We start from the raw sequence: 16,882 nt of genomic DNA on the forward strand, positions 1-16,882 counted from the left end.
TAATATATAGTATGTTATATATATATATATATATATAAAATCTTTCACTTATATGTGCCTTCATTTAAATATTTACCCAAATTTGGTCCTTGAAGCCATGTGAAATACTACTTACAAGATAGATTTCTATGCCAGGTGGCACAGGTCTATAATCCTAGCTATTCTGGAGGCTGAGGTAAGAGAATCGAAAGCTCAAGACATGTCTAGGCTACTGAATTTGTTCATGGTCAGCCTAGGTGACTTAGTGAGACACTGTGTCTAAATAAAAACACAAAAAGGAAAGGGCCATGGATGTAACTCAGAGGTTCAGCTTTTGCCTAACATAACAATGTACTGAGTTCATGCATCGGTATTGCAACACACAAAGAAATTGGTTTCTAAAGCTCAGCATGGCCACTTCCACCTATCATCCCAGCACCAGGAAGGCTCAGGGAGGGGAATTTTTATGAAACTATGCTTAGCCTGGCCTACAAAGTGAGTTCCAGGCCAGCTTGAGTTAGTATGGAACCTTGACCTCAAGTTCTACTGTGGAGCTATAGTAATAAAAACAGCTTGGTATTGGCATAAAAAGCGACATGTGTACCAATGGAATCGAATTGAAGACCCTGACATTAATTCACACACCTATGAACATCTGACTTTTGACAAAAGCCAAAAACACACAATGGAAAAAAGAAAGCATCTTCAACAAATGTTGTGGGCATAACTAGATGTCAACATGTAGAAGACTGCAAATAGATCCATATCTATCACCCTGCACAAAACTCAAGTCCAAGTGGGTCATAGACCTCAACATAAATCCAGTTACACTGAACCTGATAGAAGAGAAAATAGGAAGTAACATTGAACACAAGAGACTACTTCCTAAATATAATATCAGTAGCACAAACACTGAGAACAACAATAAATGGGACCTTTGAAACTGAGAAGCTTCTTTAAGGTAAAGGACACAATAAATAAGAAAAAACAACAGCCTACAGAATGGGAAAATATCTTCACCAACCCCACATCTGTCAGAGGGCTAATCTCCAAAATATATAAAGAACTCAAGAAACTAGACATCAAAATACCTAACAATCCAATTAAAAAATGGACTACAGAGTTAAATAGAGATTTCTGAACAAAAAAATTCTCAAATGGCCAAAAGACATTTAAGGAATTGCTCAGCATCCTTAGTCATCAGGGAAATGCAAATCAAAATGACTCTGAGATACCATCTTATACCTGTCAAAATGATTAAGATAAAAAACACTGATGACAGCTTATGTTGGAGAGGATGTGGAGCAAGGGGAACACTCCTCCACTGTTGGTGGGAGTGCAAACTTGTACAGCCACTTTGGAAATCAGTATGGTGGTTTCTTAGAAAATTGGGATCAATCTACCTCAAGACCTAGCAATACCACTCTTGGGCATATACCCAAGGCATGTTCAATCATACCGCAAGGATACATGCTCAACTATGTTCATAGCAGCATTATTCATAATAGCTAGAATCTGGAAACAACCTAGATGCCCCTCAATTGAAGAATGGATAAAGAAAATGTGGTACATATATACAATAGAGTACTACTCAGCAGTTAAAAAAAATGACATCATGAAATTTGCAGGCAAATGGATGGAACTAGAAAATGTCATCCTGAGTGAGGTAACCCAGACTCAGAAAGACAAACATGGTATATACTCACTCAAAAGTGGATACTATATATAAAGCAAAGGATAACCAGACTACAAACCACAGCTCCAGCGAAGCTAGTTAACAAGGAGGACCCTAAGAGGGACATATGGATCGCCCTGGGAAGGGAAAATAGATGAGATCTCCATGAGCAAACTGGGGGTTAGGGGGGCAATGGAGGGTAGGGGATAGAGGATGAGAATATAAGGAATGAGATGATTGAGCTGGAACAGGGACAGAGTGGGAAAGCAAGGAGAGAGATACCATGATAGAGGGAGACATTATGGTAATAGGGAGAACAGGGGGACTAAGACAGTTCCCTGGAATCCACAAGGATGACTCACCTTAGACTACTAGCAATAGTGGAGAGGGTACCAGAACTGGCCTATGCCAGTAATCAGATTGGTGAATACCCTAACTGTCATCATAGAGCCTCCATCCAGCAACTGATGGAAGCAGATGCAAAGATCCACAACCAAGCACCAGGCCGAGCTCCAGGAGTGTAGTCAAAGAGAAGGAAGAGGGATTCTATGAGCAAGGGGCATCAAGATCATGATGGGGAACTATGCAGAGACAACCAAACCAAACTAGTGGGAACTCATGAACTATGGACCAATAGCTGTGGAGCCTCCATGGGACTGGACTAGGCCCTCTGCATAGGTGAGACAGTTGTTTAGAATGACCTGCTCAAGGGGCCTCCTGGCAGTGGGATCAGGGTCCATCCCTGGTGCATGAGCTGGCTTTGTGGAGCCCAGTGCTTATGGTGGGACACCTTGTACAGCCTGGGTGAAGGGGAAGGGACTTGGACCTGCCTCATCTGAATGTACCAGGCTCTGCTGACTCCTCATGGGAGGCCTTGCCTTGGAAGAGGTGGGAATAGGGGGATGGCCTGGGGGGGGGGTGTTGGGGAATGGGAGGAGGGAGAGGAGAGGTATCTGTGGTTGGTAAGTAAAATGAATAGAAAATTTCTTAGTAATAAAGAAAAGAAAAAAAAACTGTGGCTAGCCTGGCTACAAAGTGAGTTCGAGGCCAGCTTGACTTAATGTGGAACCCTGTCTCAAAAAATTAAATAAATAAATAAGTAAATAAGCAAGTAAACCCAAAAACCGCAAGCAAGCCAACACAATTTTAAAAAATATTTTTAGTTTTTCTCACATTCAAACTCACTTGAAGCAGAGTCTCTGGCTGAGGTCTGGTAGCTGGTAATTTTCCCCATGCTTCTGGATGATTCCTCCTCCTTCACTGAATCTGTTCTGTTCAATGTATCCCTTTACCCATCATTAGATCTGCTTTCTGACTATGAATTCCTGGAAGACTGTAAGGCTGTATAGCAATTTTCATGTTGTGGAGATTAGCCACCACCACACTAAGCAGTGAGCATGGCTCTCAGGACCCGTGGGTGATCTCTTTCAATGTTTATGCTCCTGGGCAATTATTCTGTGTATCACCTGCAGTGGGTCTTCCTTCAGTTATACTCACTTAGGGACCCCAAAGAAAGGGGGGAAAGGCAAGCTGACTGATTCTGCTCCGGGTTAGATTTTACAGGGAAAGCATTCTGGTCATTGTTTGATTGTGGAGTGTGTGTGTGTGTGTGTGTGTGTGTGTGTGTGTGTGTGTATGTATGTGTATAAAAAGTATAAAGTAGGTATGAGAATAATAAAACATACTAAACAAATTTGAATAATTATTCCATTAAAATATTTCACTATTCAAATTCTTGGATGAATAAATGGATTTCCTAATCATTTTCTGAACAATGATTGGTGCTAGAATATAATCAGTGGGTGATTTTAGAATGGTGGCTTTATATTTGTGGTTCCAAACTCTGAAGGCTTAAAAGAAATTATAACTGTCAAAGCATATTTGTCTGTTCCGCACGACTGACACTTGCCCATTTAACACTTCATCCTTGGCTGTGCCCTTAAATTCAATTTGGCCCATCTTTAGCATAGTTACTCATACAGCACTTAAATGCCCTAATTAGCCATGCTTTAATTATTTGAGTTTTCAACATATTAAGCAAAGCTGAAAGTTAGCTCAATTATTTACTCGAGAAATTACAGCTCTTGAAATGATTCACAAGAAGTAATGAGCCACTGTAATCCTAATTCTTTCTGAAAACTTTGTGTCTTTATGAGGCTGTGTCTGCCATTTAATTGACTAGTCCTAAAAGATTGAGAGTGTGTATCAGAGTAGAAACATCCAGTAATCATGCTCACATTTGTCAGGAAGCACATGAAGAGGGGTGCCATCTTAAGTGGGCACACAATGACAGGCAGGGCTTTTTGTTCTTATTTCTGTGAAGGCGTTGAGATTGCTTCCACAAGGCCACTCCACGGAAGACAAATGGCCCCAGAACACTGTGTCCATCCTCCTGCTGGCTTTGCAAAGAGCCTACCTAAGAGGATCCCCATTCTAACCAGCAGATTGGGTCTTGCTGGTTTCCAGAGGAAGTCCAAAGGAACAAGTGCAGGAAATGTCTGGGTGAAAAGTACACTTAAAGCTGCTTAAAATCAAATATGAGTCAAGCCTTACAACTTTAGCGGGGAAAGGGTCTGAAGTAATAAATTTCTGTCAGCAACAGGATGTGTTACAGCTTACTGAGGTCTTACAAGTTGGAAGCACTCTCACGCATGCACCTGCTAAGTCTTCACAGTGCTCCTCTGAAGTGTGTACTGTTGTGAACACCATTTGCAAGTTAGGACATGGAAACTAGAGGCCAACTAACATGCTTAATGCATCACAAGCTTGGATTTAACATCTATCTTATTATAGAGGCAGAGTCCTTTGCCATTATGGTTTAACATAGAAGCACACTTGCCGTAAAACAACAACAAATATAAAAAATTAGAACAAGAACCAAACAGCATACAAGAGAGAGAGTAATTATACTCCAAAAAAAAACCACATAGATGCAAAGAAAATAAAGAGATCTGAGCTGACTTCCAGCAAAGAGATTCCTAGCTTAGAGCACTTACTGTGTGGCTAAAGAGGGCAGTAGCTCATCTCAGAAGGTAGCAACATGCTGAATAACAAATCATTCAAAGGAAGTGTCAAGTTTTTCCATAGTAAATTTTCAAAGATCACAGGACATGGTCAGTATCATGCACAAGACATGCAAGCACCATTTGGGGATTTATAAACATGAAACCTATCCTTGTCTATTTAAGACTCAATCTCCTATGGCAGCACATCTTCTAACTCCTGTTTGAAATTGTGAGGTAGCTCCTTTATTGGTACTGCATATGACTTGATGAAGAGCCACTTCCTAAAGTCGTTTCATCCTTTCAGGACCATTTTTGGGGACCCACCTACAGGACCAGTACCACACTCAAACCCCACTTCTATACACTCCAGACCTCTGTGTATAACTTAGCATCTTCATTTGTACTTCAGAATCAGTACAGCTAGAGGTGTGACTCAATGGTGGAATAGTTAACTCATATACACACATATACATAGAGAAATAGATGGAGGTGGAAGGAGGAAAAGAAGAGAAAATAACAAAAAAGAAAGGAATAATAAGAAAGAATAAATAAAATAGAACAATTCCCATGCTCTTTATCCAGATTCCTCTCCATAAACGGCACTACCCACCCTCCACACATTCCTCCACTGAAATGATTGGGAAAGATCATCGACCTCCCTCTTCCCCTGAGTCTTTGTTTAGCAGCCAGATCTGAAAACTTGTCTACTCCATCTCTTTCTACTCTGGCTGTTTTTCTCCATTTCCTCTGCATGCCACATTACAGCAGATGAGTCATTTCCTTTCCTGGCATTTTATTGTGGTTTTGATTTGCAGGTGTCTAATGATGAATGATGTTGAGCACCATCCACAAGCTTATTAGTACTTGTTAACTTTCTCTGTATATCCTTCAGAAGACTGTTGATTTGTGTATTTCACTCTTTACTGTGAGCTGTTACAGGTCTTTACATCTTTACATACTTGTATCACTTGCTTATTGGATACACTTTTTACAAATACGTCTTCCCATTTTGTGAACACTCTTTTCACTTTTGTGATGTTATTCTATGCAACTCAAAAGCATTAACTTTTGAAAAGTTTCAGTTTACCTATTTTGTCTTTTGTGGTTTGTACTTTTGGTCATAGTTTAGAAATTATCCACCCAAGGACCTAGAGATTTTCCCTGGGTGTGAAAGTTTGAATACGTTGGTCCTTTATTTGGGTCTTTGGCCCACTCTGAATTAATTTTTTCAGGATGTGAGGGCAGAGTCCATTCTTTAGCATAGGGACATCTGATTGCTCCAGCTGAAGTTGCTGTTAATATTTTTCTCCACTGATTTGTCAAGGTAACGATAAAAGTTAATGAACCTTTATTGCAGAACTTTCTTTTAGAAAAAAAATCCTTTAACTATTTGTGTGTGTGTGTGTGTGTGTGTGTGAGAGAGAGAGAGAGAGAGAGAGAGAGAGAGAGAGACAGACAGACAGACAGACAGACAGACAGAGGTCATGATGTGTTTGTAGAAGTATAACTTTGTAGAAAACAACTTCTGAGTGTGAGCTCTTGACTTCCACCTTCTTGAGACAGAATTTCTCTTGTTGTTTGTTCTGCAGTGAGATATTTGGCCAGCGTGTACTCAGTTTTGATCCCCCTGTATCCTTGTGGGAGTGCTGGGATTACAGATAAATACTATGACACCCTATTTCTTATGTGGGATCCTGCACCCGGGTACCAAACGCAGGTTGTCAGGATGCACTGCATGATAGGAGGTTCTAACCACTGAGCCACCACTCCATCCTAAAGCCTTATTCTGCACCACCTCATGCTATAGTTCCATATACCTTCTCTTCTGCTGGCAGCACAGCATCCTGACTGCATAGCTTTCATAGTAATTTCTGAATGTATGAAGTACAAGGCCCTCTGGTTTACTTTTCAATAATGTTCAGCTATTTTATAGGCTCGAGGACCAACTTATCAATTTCTGTTAAAACTATGTAGAATGTAAATGGAAACTGTATTCAATGCATATACATATTTAGAGATTTTTGCCATGTTAAAATACTGTCTTCTGATTATTGAACTGGGATAGCTTTCCATTTAATTATATCTTCTTTCCGGATTATTCACTGCTAATATATATATGATGGTTAGCCATGGTTGTCGAAATTGATTGATCTAGAATGAACTAAGAAAATACCTTTGGGCCTATCTGTGAGGGTGTTTATGGGAAGGATTAACCGAGGTGGGAAAACCTTCCCCTAAAATAGTCAGCAGTGCCCTCTAGGGAGCTCCAAATACAAAGAAGTCTGAGGGAAAAGCAGTTCTCCATTTTGCCTGCCCACCTCTACTCCTTGCTAGTGAATGCATCTACTATACTGCTACTGCTATCATCACCATCATCCTTTGCTGTCATTGAACCCAGCTTCTCCAGCCTTCCAACATGGGCTGAAAACTAGCAGTTCTACAGAAATCAGATTGGGAGTGCTGTCACATCCAGCCTTGTGAACTCAACAGCTATCAAATTCTCAGCCTCTGCCAAACAGAGAGCTATTGCTGGACTGTCAAGACCATGTCATGCGATCATAAATCCCCCTCATAAACATACCTTTCATCTGTCGAGTCTGTTGTTGCTTTCTTGTTCTGGGTTCTGAGAGTGGGTCCCCTACATGGCTAGCCTAGAACTGGCTAAGTAGACGAGGCTAGCTTCAAGCTTGCAGCTATTTTTCTGCCTCTGTATTTCCAGTGCTATGATTGCATCGTGAAAATAGTCAAGTTTTTCTCAGATCCTTTCTCTGTACTTGTTTTAATGATAACGTGGGTTTTGTTCTTTTTCTTTATTTAAGGTTTATTATATTCATTTAAAAATGTTAAAAACAACCTTAAAGTCTTGGGAGAAATCCCATAGTTCTGATGCACAATCTTTAAAAATATCACTGAATTTGATTTACTATAATATTTTGTTGAGAATTTAAAAATTTATAGTCATAAAGAATATTGGTCTACATTTTTCTCTTTCTTGTCTTCTTTTGTTCACTTGTTGTAATATCAGCCAACAGTGGCCTCTAGCGTGAGTTGGGAAGTTCTCTCTCTCTCTCTCTCTCTCTCTCTCTCTCTCTCTCTCTCTCTGTTGAAGCCATCTGGGCTTAGTATTTTGTTTTGGGGGAGAGTTTTAAAAGTGCTAACTCAATCTCTTGTTCTTTCAGTTTTCACGTTTTGGATTTCTGAGATAGGATCACATCTTACAGCACAGGCAGGTATTGAACTTCAAACTCACGGCCGGGATCCTGTGGTCTGAGTGCTGGGAATACACACATGTAACAGACAACACATGAACTCTCACACAGTCTCTTTAGAATTGTAGCATTACTCCAGTTTTCTATTTTTGACTTGTGAGTTTTGGTATCTGAAACTGTTGGAGGAACTTGTCTCATCTAACTTGCCCGGATGCTGGTTTGTTTGCGGTTGCCTTTGGCCATGCAGGTTATATGGATCTGTTCCTTTCAAAAGTACTCGGCACATTGATCTTTCTGCCAAATATAAAATCACAGTCTGCATATAATCAATTCAGATCTTAATGCTATTCCTGTAATTGTTAACAGGAATAAAGGTGAATAAAGATTATGAGCTACTCTATTTTGCTATACCATTTTAATCAGTTTGCAAGGATATAAAAATAAGCAATATGCTCTTTCCTTTGAGTATAATGGGAGCCAAGGAAAAGGGAGATTTTATACTAGATTGGCTGCTCTGTAAAGAAACTCTTTCACTTTGTACCTACTGTGTTGATTACTGCCATTACTCCCAGTCGGATCTTCTGTGGTTTTGAAAAAGAAACCAGGCTTGCTTTTCCAAACCCTCAACTTGAACTTTGGAACCTGTTTTGTGTTTTTCTCAGGGTATGCCTCTGGTGAGATGTCCCTGTAGAGGGCGTAGCACAATTTTCTTTGGAAATCTGAGACAAATAAGCTTCTTTGTATTACAGGATTATCAGAAAGCTTTTGACTATTTTTGTAATTATTGAGAATTTGGCAATATTCAAAGGGAGTTAGTTTGTTAAAATTAAATTTCTATTGTGGAGTAACAATCACAGAAATATAATATACACATTTGATCTGCTTATTTTCCACCCAGAAGCTCTTTTATGCCCATGACCTTTTTGGTTCCTTCTCTCAACCTTTCAGAATTCCCACATATTCCCTTCAAAATAACAGTGAATAAATAAGCTTAAAATTCTTCATAAATATTAGAGAGTTTGTTTCATAGTTGTAAATGTTAATACTGTGCAAATCTTAAAAACGTTCTCATCTCATTCAAAATGATTGCATTTCACAAAATTTATTTTCACAAAAAGTAACTGCTGAGTTATAAGTTATAGTTACCAGAATAATAACTATTTCTGCCTAACCTAAGCATTGAAATGGTTTTTCTTCTTAGATGGTATTAATCACTGTTCTATTTAAATTAGTTATAAATTCAAAAACCTTCTAAAATACACTACATTTAAGGTATGAGTAGCTATTATTAATGAGTATTAACAAATGTTAATAGTGATGTGTGCTTATATGATATCATAGGAGAATGTGTAGTTATGTTTTCTTTGCTAATCATTGAAATAGTTCTGGAGTCATGACTCTTTCTGGTTTCATGAACTTTCTAAAAACATTCCTGAGTCAGAGGCCTTGTCCTTGATCTCGCCCTATAGGGAGGGCTTGTCATGAGCTTTTACCCTTTTTGTTCTTAAAGTCCTAGTTTAGATATCATCTCAAAGAAAGTGTTATTGATCACTCTTGTTATCTTGTTATGGGAGAGAGAGAGAGAGAGAGAGAGAGAGAGAGAGAGAGAGAGAGAGAGAGAAATGAATAAAAACATATAAATATGTAAAAAAAATAAAGGTTACAAGTTGAATGGCAACCCCAATGTGATTGTATTTAGAAGTTAAAGATGTAATTAAAGTTAAACGACATCGTAGTGGCAGAGCTCTAATCCAGGCAGATCCATGTCATTATAAGAAGAGGAAGCAACACCAGGGACATCCATACATAAGGGAGAGTAAGGATACAGTAGTCTGCAAGTCAAAGGAAGTCTGGAGAAAGGAGCAAGCTGGCGCCTTGGTCTCCGACTTCCAGACCCCAGAACTGTGTGAAAAGAAAGCTCTGTTTAAATGCTCCTGGCGGCCAGAGCAGACTACTTCCGGTACTGAGGGCTGGGGAGCTGCTTTAACAAATACTTAAGCATTCGTAAAGAAGCCCAAGACTTCATTTCTTATGGGTAATCTAATTTCAAAATTGACGTCCAGTACAAATTTCTATAAAACATATTAGGTTAAATCAACAGCAATAACCAATGGAGGAAAAAGTGTCAAGGCAGGTAAGAGGCTGTTCGTGTGGTCACAGGCCAAAACAACAGTGTCCCCCTTTCCTCAGAACCGATGAAGTCATGCTTCAAAGAACCTGTGATTCCCACACAGTGTGACTCCCTCTGCTTTCTCTCACTCAGCTTTATATCCCCAATTCCCTTTATCTTTCTACATTTTTTTTTCATTTTAGGACTGCCACACACACAACTGTTTCTGAAATATTTGTTGTTTTAGTCCAAACAGGTGGACTATAGAAGCAAGGATGATGACACTCAGGGATAAAGGTTCCTACTATCAGAATTAAGTAGAAATTTTTGAAAAAGTTAAATACATCAAACAGAAAAGTCTATGAATCATCTTTTATCACATATATATGCCCATATTAGAATGGAAGAGAAAACAGAGTTGTAGACACATTTTTTTCCAGTATATAGCACATGCTATAAATCTTGGAATAAAAAAAAAAATCATAGTTGGGATGGTGAGATGGCCCAGCAGTTAAAGGTGATTATCGCCAAGCCTGAACCCCTGAGTTTGGTTTCAGGAACTCATAGGGTAAAAGGAGAGATCCAACTTGCACAAGTTGTCCTCTGACAACCATATAAACACACCCACACACATACACATAGAGATAAATATGTAAAATAAATAAATGTCAAAAATCGCAGCTCACATGTATTGAGTGCTTGGGTATCACCACATGGAGTAATGTACTATCCAAAGAACCGGAGGAGGAAAGGGTGAAATTCAGAAGACATAAATCATGACCCAAGGAAGGCCATAGAGATTTTAAAGAATTCTAAGACCTTTGCAACTTTCTAATTCTGGTTTTAGTTTTTATCGTATTTCTAAATTTCTTGCAACAAGAAAGTGTGTGGTGGTGGTCATCAGCCTATATAAAGGGAAACTGAGGAGCGCTGTGCTGACTTTTCCCTTGGATGCATTGCCACGGGGGTATAAGGGTGATGCCAGGGAAGAAATCCTTAAGAGAGAGAATAAATGGAGATAGGATAAAAAGGAGAGTGAAATGAAGATCCAGAAGGATCCAGCCAAGGATCACATGGGACTGCAGGGTAGAAATGCATGTTTGTCTTCAGTTTGGAATAAAATTAAAATGAAATCTTTGAGGAGTTTCATAAAGAGCTGTAACACAGTTGTTTTTAAAATGTAAGTGAGCTAAACAGAGCACACTTATTCACTACCACATTTCTACTTATTCCTACGATCTGCTCTCTTTCCTCCAAAACCCTTTGAAGCTGGAAGCTGATCCTTTGTGGACGTCTGCCCTGGAAGGAAAAGCCCCTTTTGTCCTGACTCTATTTCTTTCTCTTATACTTGTGGAGAGTGACAGAAACCTTCTTCTGTAGTGGTGGTGATGGCCATGTGTTTTGAGGTGTGCAGAGTGAAGAATTATTCTATGTTTGCCTACGGGAAAACTGAGACGACTGACCACCTCCACAACAGCACAATGATGGGAGGTACTTTGGGGGACCCAGCGCATTAGTGCGTAAATAAAGGAATGGATGGCTGGTTCTTGACTTCTGCTACAGTGTCCCGCAGCACCTGGACGAGGAACCAAAGGCCCAGAGGACAAATGTGTGGTGGTGGTGGTTCTGACGAAGTGCATGTACAGGCTTATGTAGCCTTTAGTTCTCTTTCCTCTTCCCTTCCTGCTTTCCCCTGATTTCCCACCTCAAATTCTGTTCTCTCAGGCACTGGAGAAATGTGAGCTAGCGTGGGACCTGATACTCAGCCTGGACATGGTGAAGGTGTGGGACGTGGGAAAAAAGAAGGGAGGTCAAAAGGAGGAGGTCATTCCACCAGACCCCAGACCTGCTGTAGAGGTGAGGAACGATTAGTCTCACTCAGAAACTATTCAGGTGACATTCCGAGAAGTTCTTTAGTATAAAAAGACAATGATGTTATACACCAAAAAGTAGTTCTAAGCATTTTTTACTTCTCCATTAGACTAAATGAGTGCTAAAATTTTGTCTTGAGGTTAATTTGATTATTCCACAATAACAGGAAATTACTTAGAGAATTATCTTTTCCATTGAAAATAGAAATCTGTGTTATAAAAAAAACACAGGACTTTTATGTTATATATAGTTTATAACATATTTTTGAGTATGCTATTCATAAAAAACTTGGAAAGAAGATAAAGATTGGGATTATATGTAATTACACAAATGTCTATATCTATAAATGTAAGTATAGACCCAAATATCTATCCTTATATGCTATGTGCATTGGATAAATATGCTTCTCATTGGAAATATATTTCAAAGTCCAGAGTGCAACACTTGTGAACATGAAAGGTTGTCTCAACAAAGTCCATATACTTTTATTCTAAAGACTGTTAATTTTTTGAGGGAGCAGATTATCCATTTCAAGCTCCGGTGAGTGCAAAATTCAGAGGATAATTTTTAATAGATTGGATTAAATGGGTCAGAGACCTAGCTCAGGACTCAATAGATCTGGATTGAAGGAAATGTGTCCTCTAAAACACTGAGGTGATAGTCTGGCTTAAAATAAATTTGAACTTGAACTTATTTTGAAAAAAGTGATCATAAGGGCATACATTTTAATAGCCCAGGAAAAATCTTGCGCTGTGGGGAGTGGAAATACAAGCTAAACATTAAAATGTCGACACAAGAACACTGCCTTCATCAGGTTCATCTGTATTTGCTTTCTAATTCTGTGAAAGTCCCACGAATATTTTGAACTCTTCAATTTTTTGTGTGTTTCCATTTTAAAGGCAACAGATAATTCAGGACTCACATGCTCTTCGGCTGAAGGTGTGTCATTAGCCCCCTTAGGGTCAGTCACTTTTAACCACAGGTACTTCCCAACTCTTGTGTCCAGAGCCTACAGTACAAGATCTGTTATTGTTACATCATGTGTCCAGAGCCTACAGTACAGGATCTGTTATTGTTACATCATGTGTCCAGAGCCTACAGTACAGGATCTGTTATTGTTACATCATCTGTCCCAGAGCCTACAGTACAGGATCTGTTATTGTTACATCATGTGTCCAGATCCTACAGTACAGGATCTGTTAGTTATTGTTGCATCATGTTTCTGCTTTAGAAGCTCAAGTTGCTATTCATAAGAATTTTCATAATAAGAAAGGGTTCATTATCCATTGATAATATTAAAATTGAAACTAGTTTCAAAATCAGTGCATAAAGTCCTTCAGGTCTCTGTCAAGTGCCACCTCTGCCAGCCCGAGTCTTTCTGCACACACACGCACCAAACCAGTTTATCTTGATAATGCTTGCTTAACTACACCAAGCCTCCTAACTTAATCGTTAATTGCTACCACATATAGAACAAGAATTTTACTTTTTCCTATATGGCTATTCCTGAGATTTCTATTCTGAATGTCTTCCTTAAATTTTTGGAAGCACTATTTAGTGATTTCAAAGCCTCCGTAGGTTCTTTTTTTAACTTTTCTATTCTTACTCATTATTTTTACTTGCCACTAGGCAAATCTAGTAATAGAAAACAATGCAAGTTAAAAATGTTGTCTTGAAAGGCCTATCAAAGCTTGTCTTCTGCATGTATTTTTGGGGGTGGTGGGAGTGATGCAGAATAGCTCCTAGGTTTTTCTGTTGCTGAAATAACACTGTAAATCTCTTCCTACCCTTAACTCTTCAGTATTTCTGGTCTTGCACATAACACAACTGTGAACTTATCCGTCTTCTTAGAAATAACAGGCTTCCTTTGGAAAATAAGCACTTCGGAAATGTTCACCCATTTGAGTTCACACATTGGTGCATTTTCCAGGCGACGCTAGGCAGACTGAGTGAATCGGGAAATTTCTTACCTCTTGAGGGACGTAAGACAATGCATATCACCAGTAAAGCAAGCGCAGCCAAGGTGACAACTCCAAAGACAGTTTTCAGCCACGTCTACACAGAATACAGAAAATTAGACGCGGGCTTAGTTCCTACTAAGAAATGGTAAGGTTTCTGTTGAGCCCTAGCTTCTACTCCTCCTTCCCTTCAAAGCTTGTGATTGTGTTCCACTGATCTGGCGGTAATTGCTGGAACCCTTCCAGTTCTGCTAAAACAAATGTTTCTACAGTATATTTAGAGCCACCTTCCAATCCTAACACACCCCAGGAAGCGGTACTCACACACAAATCCTCACCTTCTCTAAACAATAGAAAACTCGGACAATCCTCAGCCCGTGCTGCCTCGACTTTGTGGTAATCCCCGAGACCACACGCACTAACCTTCATTTTTCCAGATGTTTTTCAAAGTTAGCTGATTCTCACTGCACAGCGTGGGTCACTGCATCTGTGAAAACTGTTGAAAAGAAGCAAGTCTGTCTTCCAGTTGGAAGCTGAAGTCGGGACGTGAGGGTTTTTTTTTTTTTTTCCTTTCCATGGACTTTTGACTACTGTGCCAAATTTCAAGAAAGATTTCTGTAAAATTAGAAACAGATTTTGGGGGCGTTCTTGGCCTTTAAATGAACTATGAGTGGCTCAAGGGAGGCTTTATAGCCCTCCCATCCTTATAAATTCTACACCAACATCTGCTTATGTTGTCTTACAGAGGTTGTTTCATTTCACTTTTTTTGGGGGGGGGGTGTTCAGGTTTGTGTTTCATTTTCTCCTAGAAATCACTCGATTCACTTGGGTTGTGAGCCTAGCCTTTAACGGCTGAGCCATGTCTCCAGCCCTCGAGTCACTTTGGTAACAATCTTTTCTATACGCCTCCCATTTGCAGCTGAAAGGAGGAATTTCAAATAAAGAAACTTTCTGATACGTGCATCACACATATCTAATTTTTAGGAAGGGAAGAACATTGGAGCCAAATACGGCTTTGTGAGAAGTACATGGTGTAACTGCACACTTTTCTCCTAGGAGCCTAGGAGGTGCAGCAGACAGAAATGTTTTTCTTTCAGCACAATTTCTTTGTCCATATAGCACCATATGCACTTTCAGTAAATACAGAAGTTTAAAAATTCAACTGTCTAAACCCACGGCTGCTTTCCTTTAAAGAAATGAAGCGCCATCTGTTGAAATGTAGTATGGGTTAGGTGTGTTTGCACAGGCTAGAAAGACGGAAAGATCAGTGGGAATAATTTACCAGCAGACCTTTGGAAGAATGGAAATGGCTTTACAAGAGTGATATTTTTGCTTTGCTCTCAGAATATCTTCTGAGAAAGGAGAACATTTAGTAATTATAAAGACCTTAAAATAAATTTTAAAAAGGCAAGTGGAGAGTAGTCATGTGTACTTCATTTTGGCTAAGTCCATGTATTTCAAAGTGATTGGTCATCTTGGCAGATCAGTAAAATGACTGATGAAATTCACACAGACACACAGACACACACACAAACACAGACAGACAGACAGACAGATACACACACAAACACACACACAACACATACACACACACACACTTTTTTGTTTTTTGGACTTTCTCTCTGGACCAGAGCAATTCACTACGGTAGACTCTCTGTTTCCACATGGATACAGTTGCTAAAACATGCTGCCTTCAGCTTTCCACCGATGACTTTCTTCAGAAGTTTGTAATGTCCTTTGCCTGACTATGCTAAACTTCATGCCTTCATGCTGGTCTTTCATGAACTGTTTATGGAAAGCACTGAGGAAGCATGTCTGGAATATGTTGCTGTTTGCCCTAGCTGACTGCTCTGGTTAGCACAGGAAGCTTTCTTCACCATAAACCAGGACAGTGGCTTGGGAACTTCCTCTCAGACATTCTCCAGACAGCCATCCCCAAATTCCAGCCTCATGAAAGTTCTATTAAGGAAAGTGAGTCATTAGCAAGTACTGGCAGAGAAATGTACTCAGAGTCCACAGCAGCTTTGGGATGAGTCCCAATCCCTCTGCAGTTAGTGAGTCCTCACTAACAAATGGGAGCAGTCACTGAGAGTGATCTTAGGTGTGCTGTGCACTTACCGATATCTCCATGAGTCTTGATGGTGAGCCCTCAATCCAAGATAAAACCGCCAGCCTGGTCCCAAATGAAGTGCCTTCAAGGGGATCTTCTCAGACAGGCTGTTGTCTTTGGAACGTCCACATAATACTTTCTCAGAAATTCTGTTCCAGCCTGCCAAATCCCCAAAAGTCAACAAGTGCTTGGTAGTGAATGATTCCCAAGACCTCCTTTTCTGGATAGAAACTGTCTGCAATAAATGATTAAGGTATAATTAAAATACATACTGCTAGCTTTAGCAATTACGAACACTGTCATGTGACTGGTATGAGTAGCACTTAGAGCTCTGGAGGTGAGTGGAGGAGTCCCCATTCGGACCCCAGAGACTCAGTGAGCAGGCTTTATGAAGAACTGAGAGAGCCTTAGGAAGGAACATTTACGTTGAAAGTGTTAGTGTGTGGGGAAAGTAAAAAGATGAGTAAACTTTTTTTTGTTTGTGTTTTCTTATCAGACTATAACATCTGGAAGCTATTAACTATTTGAACTGTTTAACATAGAATGTGACTGGTACAAAACAGAGACAGGCTCTTGCACATAATTTCATAAGTTAGGAATATATTTCTTATAGCAGAGTTACAGATAGGTATGTGATCTAGCTTGTATCCAAGCAAAGGTTTCCAAATACTTGGACATTTAACCATTTCAACAGCTTTACCTTGTTTCTCTTTGGGGATCAAGATAAAAATACTTTTGATAAGGTGTTTTGTTCTTCATTTTTTCCCAACTAAGGAAATTGACTTTATAAAAAAAATTGTGTAGTTATCATCTAGTCAAATCTTGTTGTTGGGAAAACAGGCAAAGATAATTGAGAGCAGGTCTGTTTCCTCGGGGAACATACTCTCACACAAGTATAGAAGGTACATTTCTATTTCTTTTTCCTTTCAGGAGATCTTGCTAAGTATTGAAGACTGGAGCTGTG

General features: G+C 39.5%; 1 protein-coding gene across 1 annotated transcript in view; it reads right to left on the reverse strand.

The window, feature by feature from the left end:
- The window catches only part of Fap (fibroblast activation protein alpha), a 76,168-nt gene extending 59,893 nt beyond the window's left edge, over positions 1-16,275 (reverse strand). The window contains exons 1-3 of the mRNA XM_059258840.1: positions 16,191-16,275; positions 15,927-16,077; positions 12,773-12,783 (exon numbers count right to left, since the gene is read on the reverse strand). Of these exons, the coding sequence (XP_059114823.1) occupies positions 12,773-12,783; positions 15,927-16,077; positions 16,191-16,275 (247 nt within the window). The remainder of the gene's footprint in view (positions 1-12,772; positions 12,784-15,926; positions 16,078-16,190) is intronic.
- Between the last annotated feature and the right edge of the window lie 607 nt (positions 16,276-16,882).

This window comes from Peromyscus eremicus, chromosome 4 (assembly GCF_949786415.1).
Source record: "Peromyscus eremicus chromosome 4, PerEre_H2_v1, whole genome shotgun sequence".
NCBI classification, from domain to species: Eukaryota; Metazoa; Chordata; class Mammalia; order Rodentia; family Cricetidae; genus Peromyscus; species Peromyscus eremicus.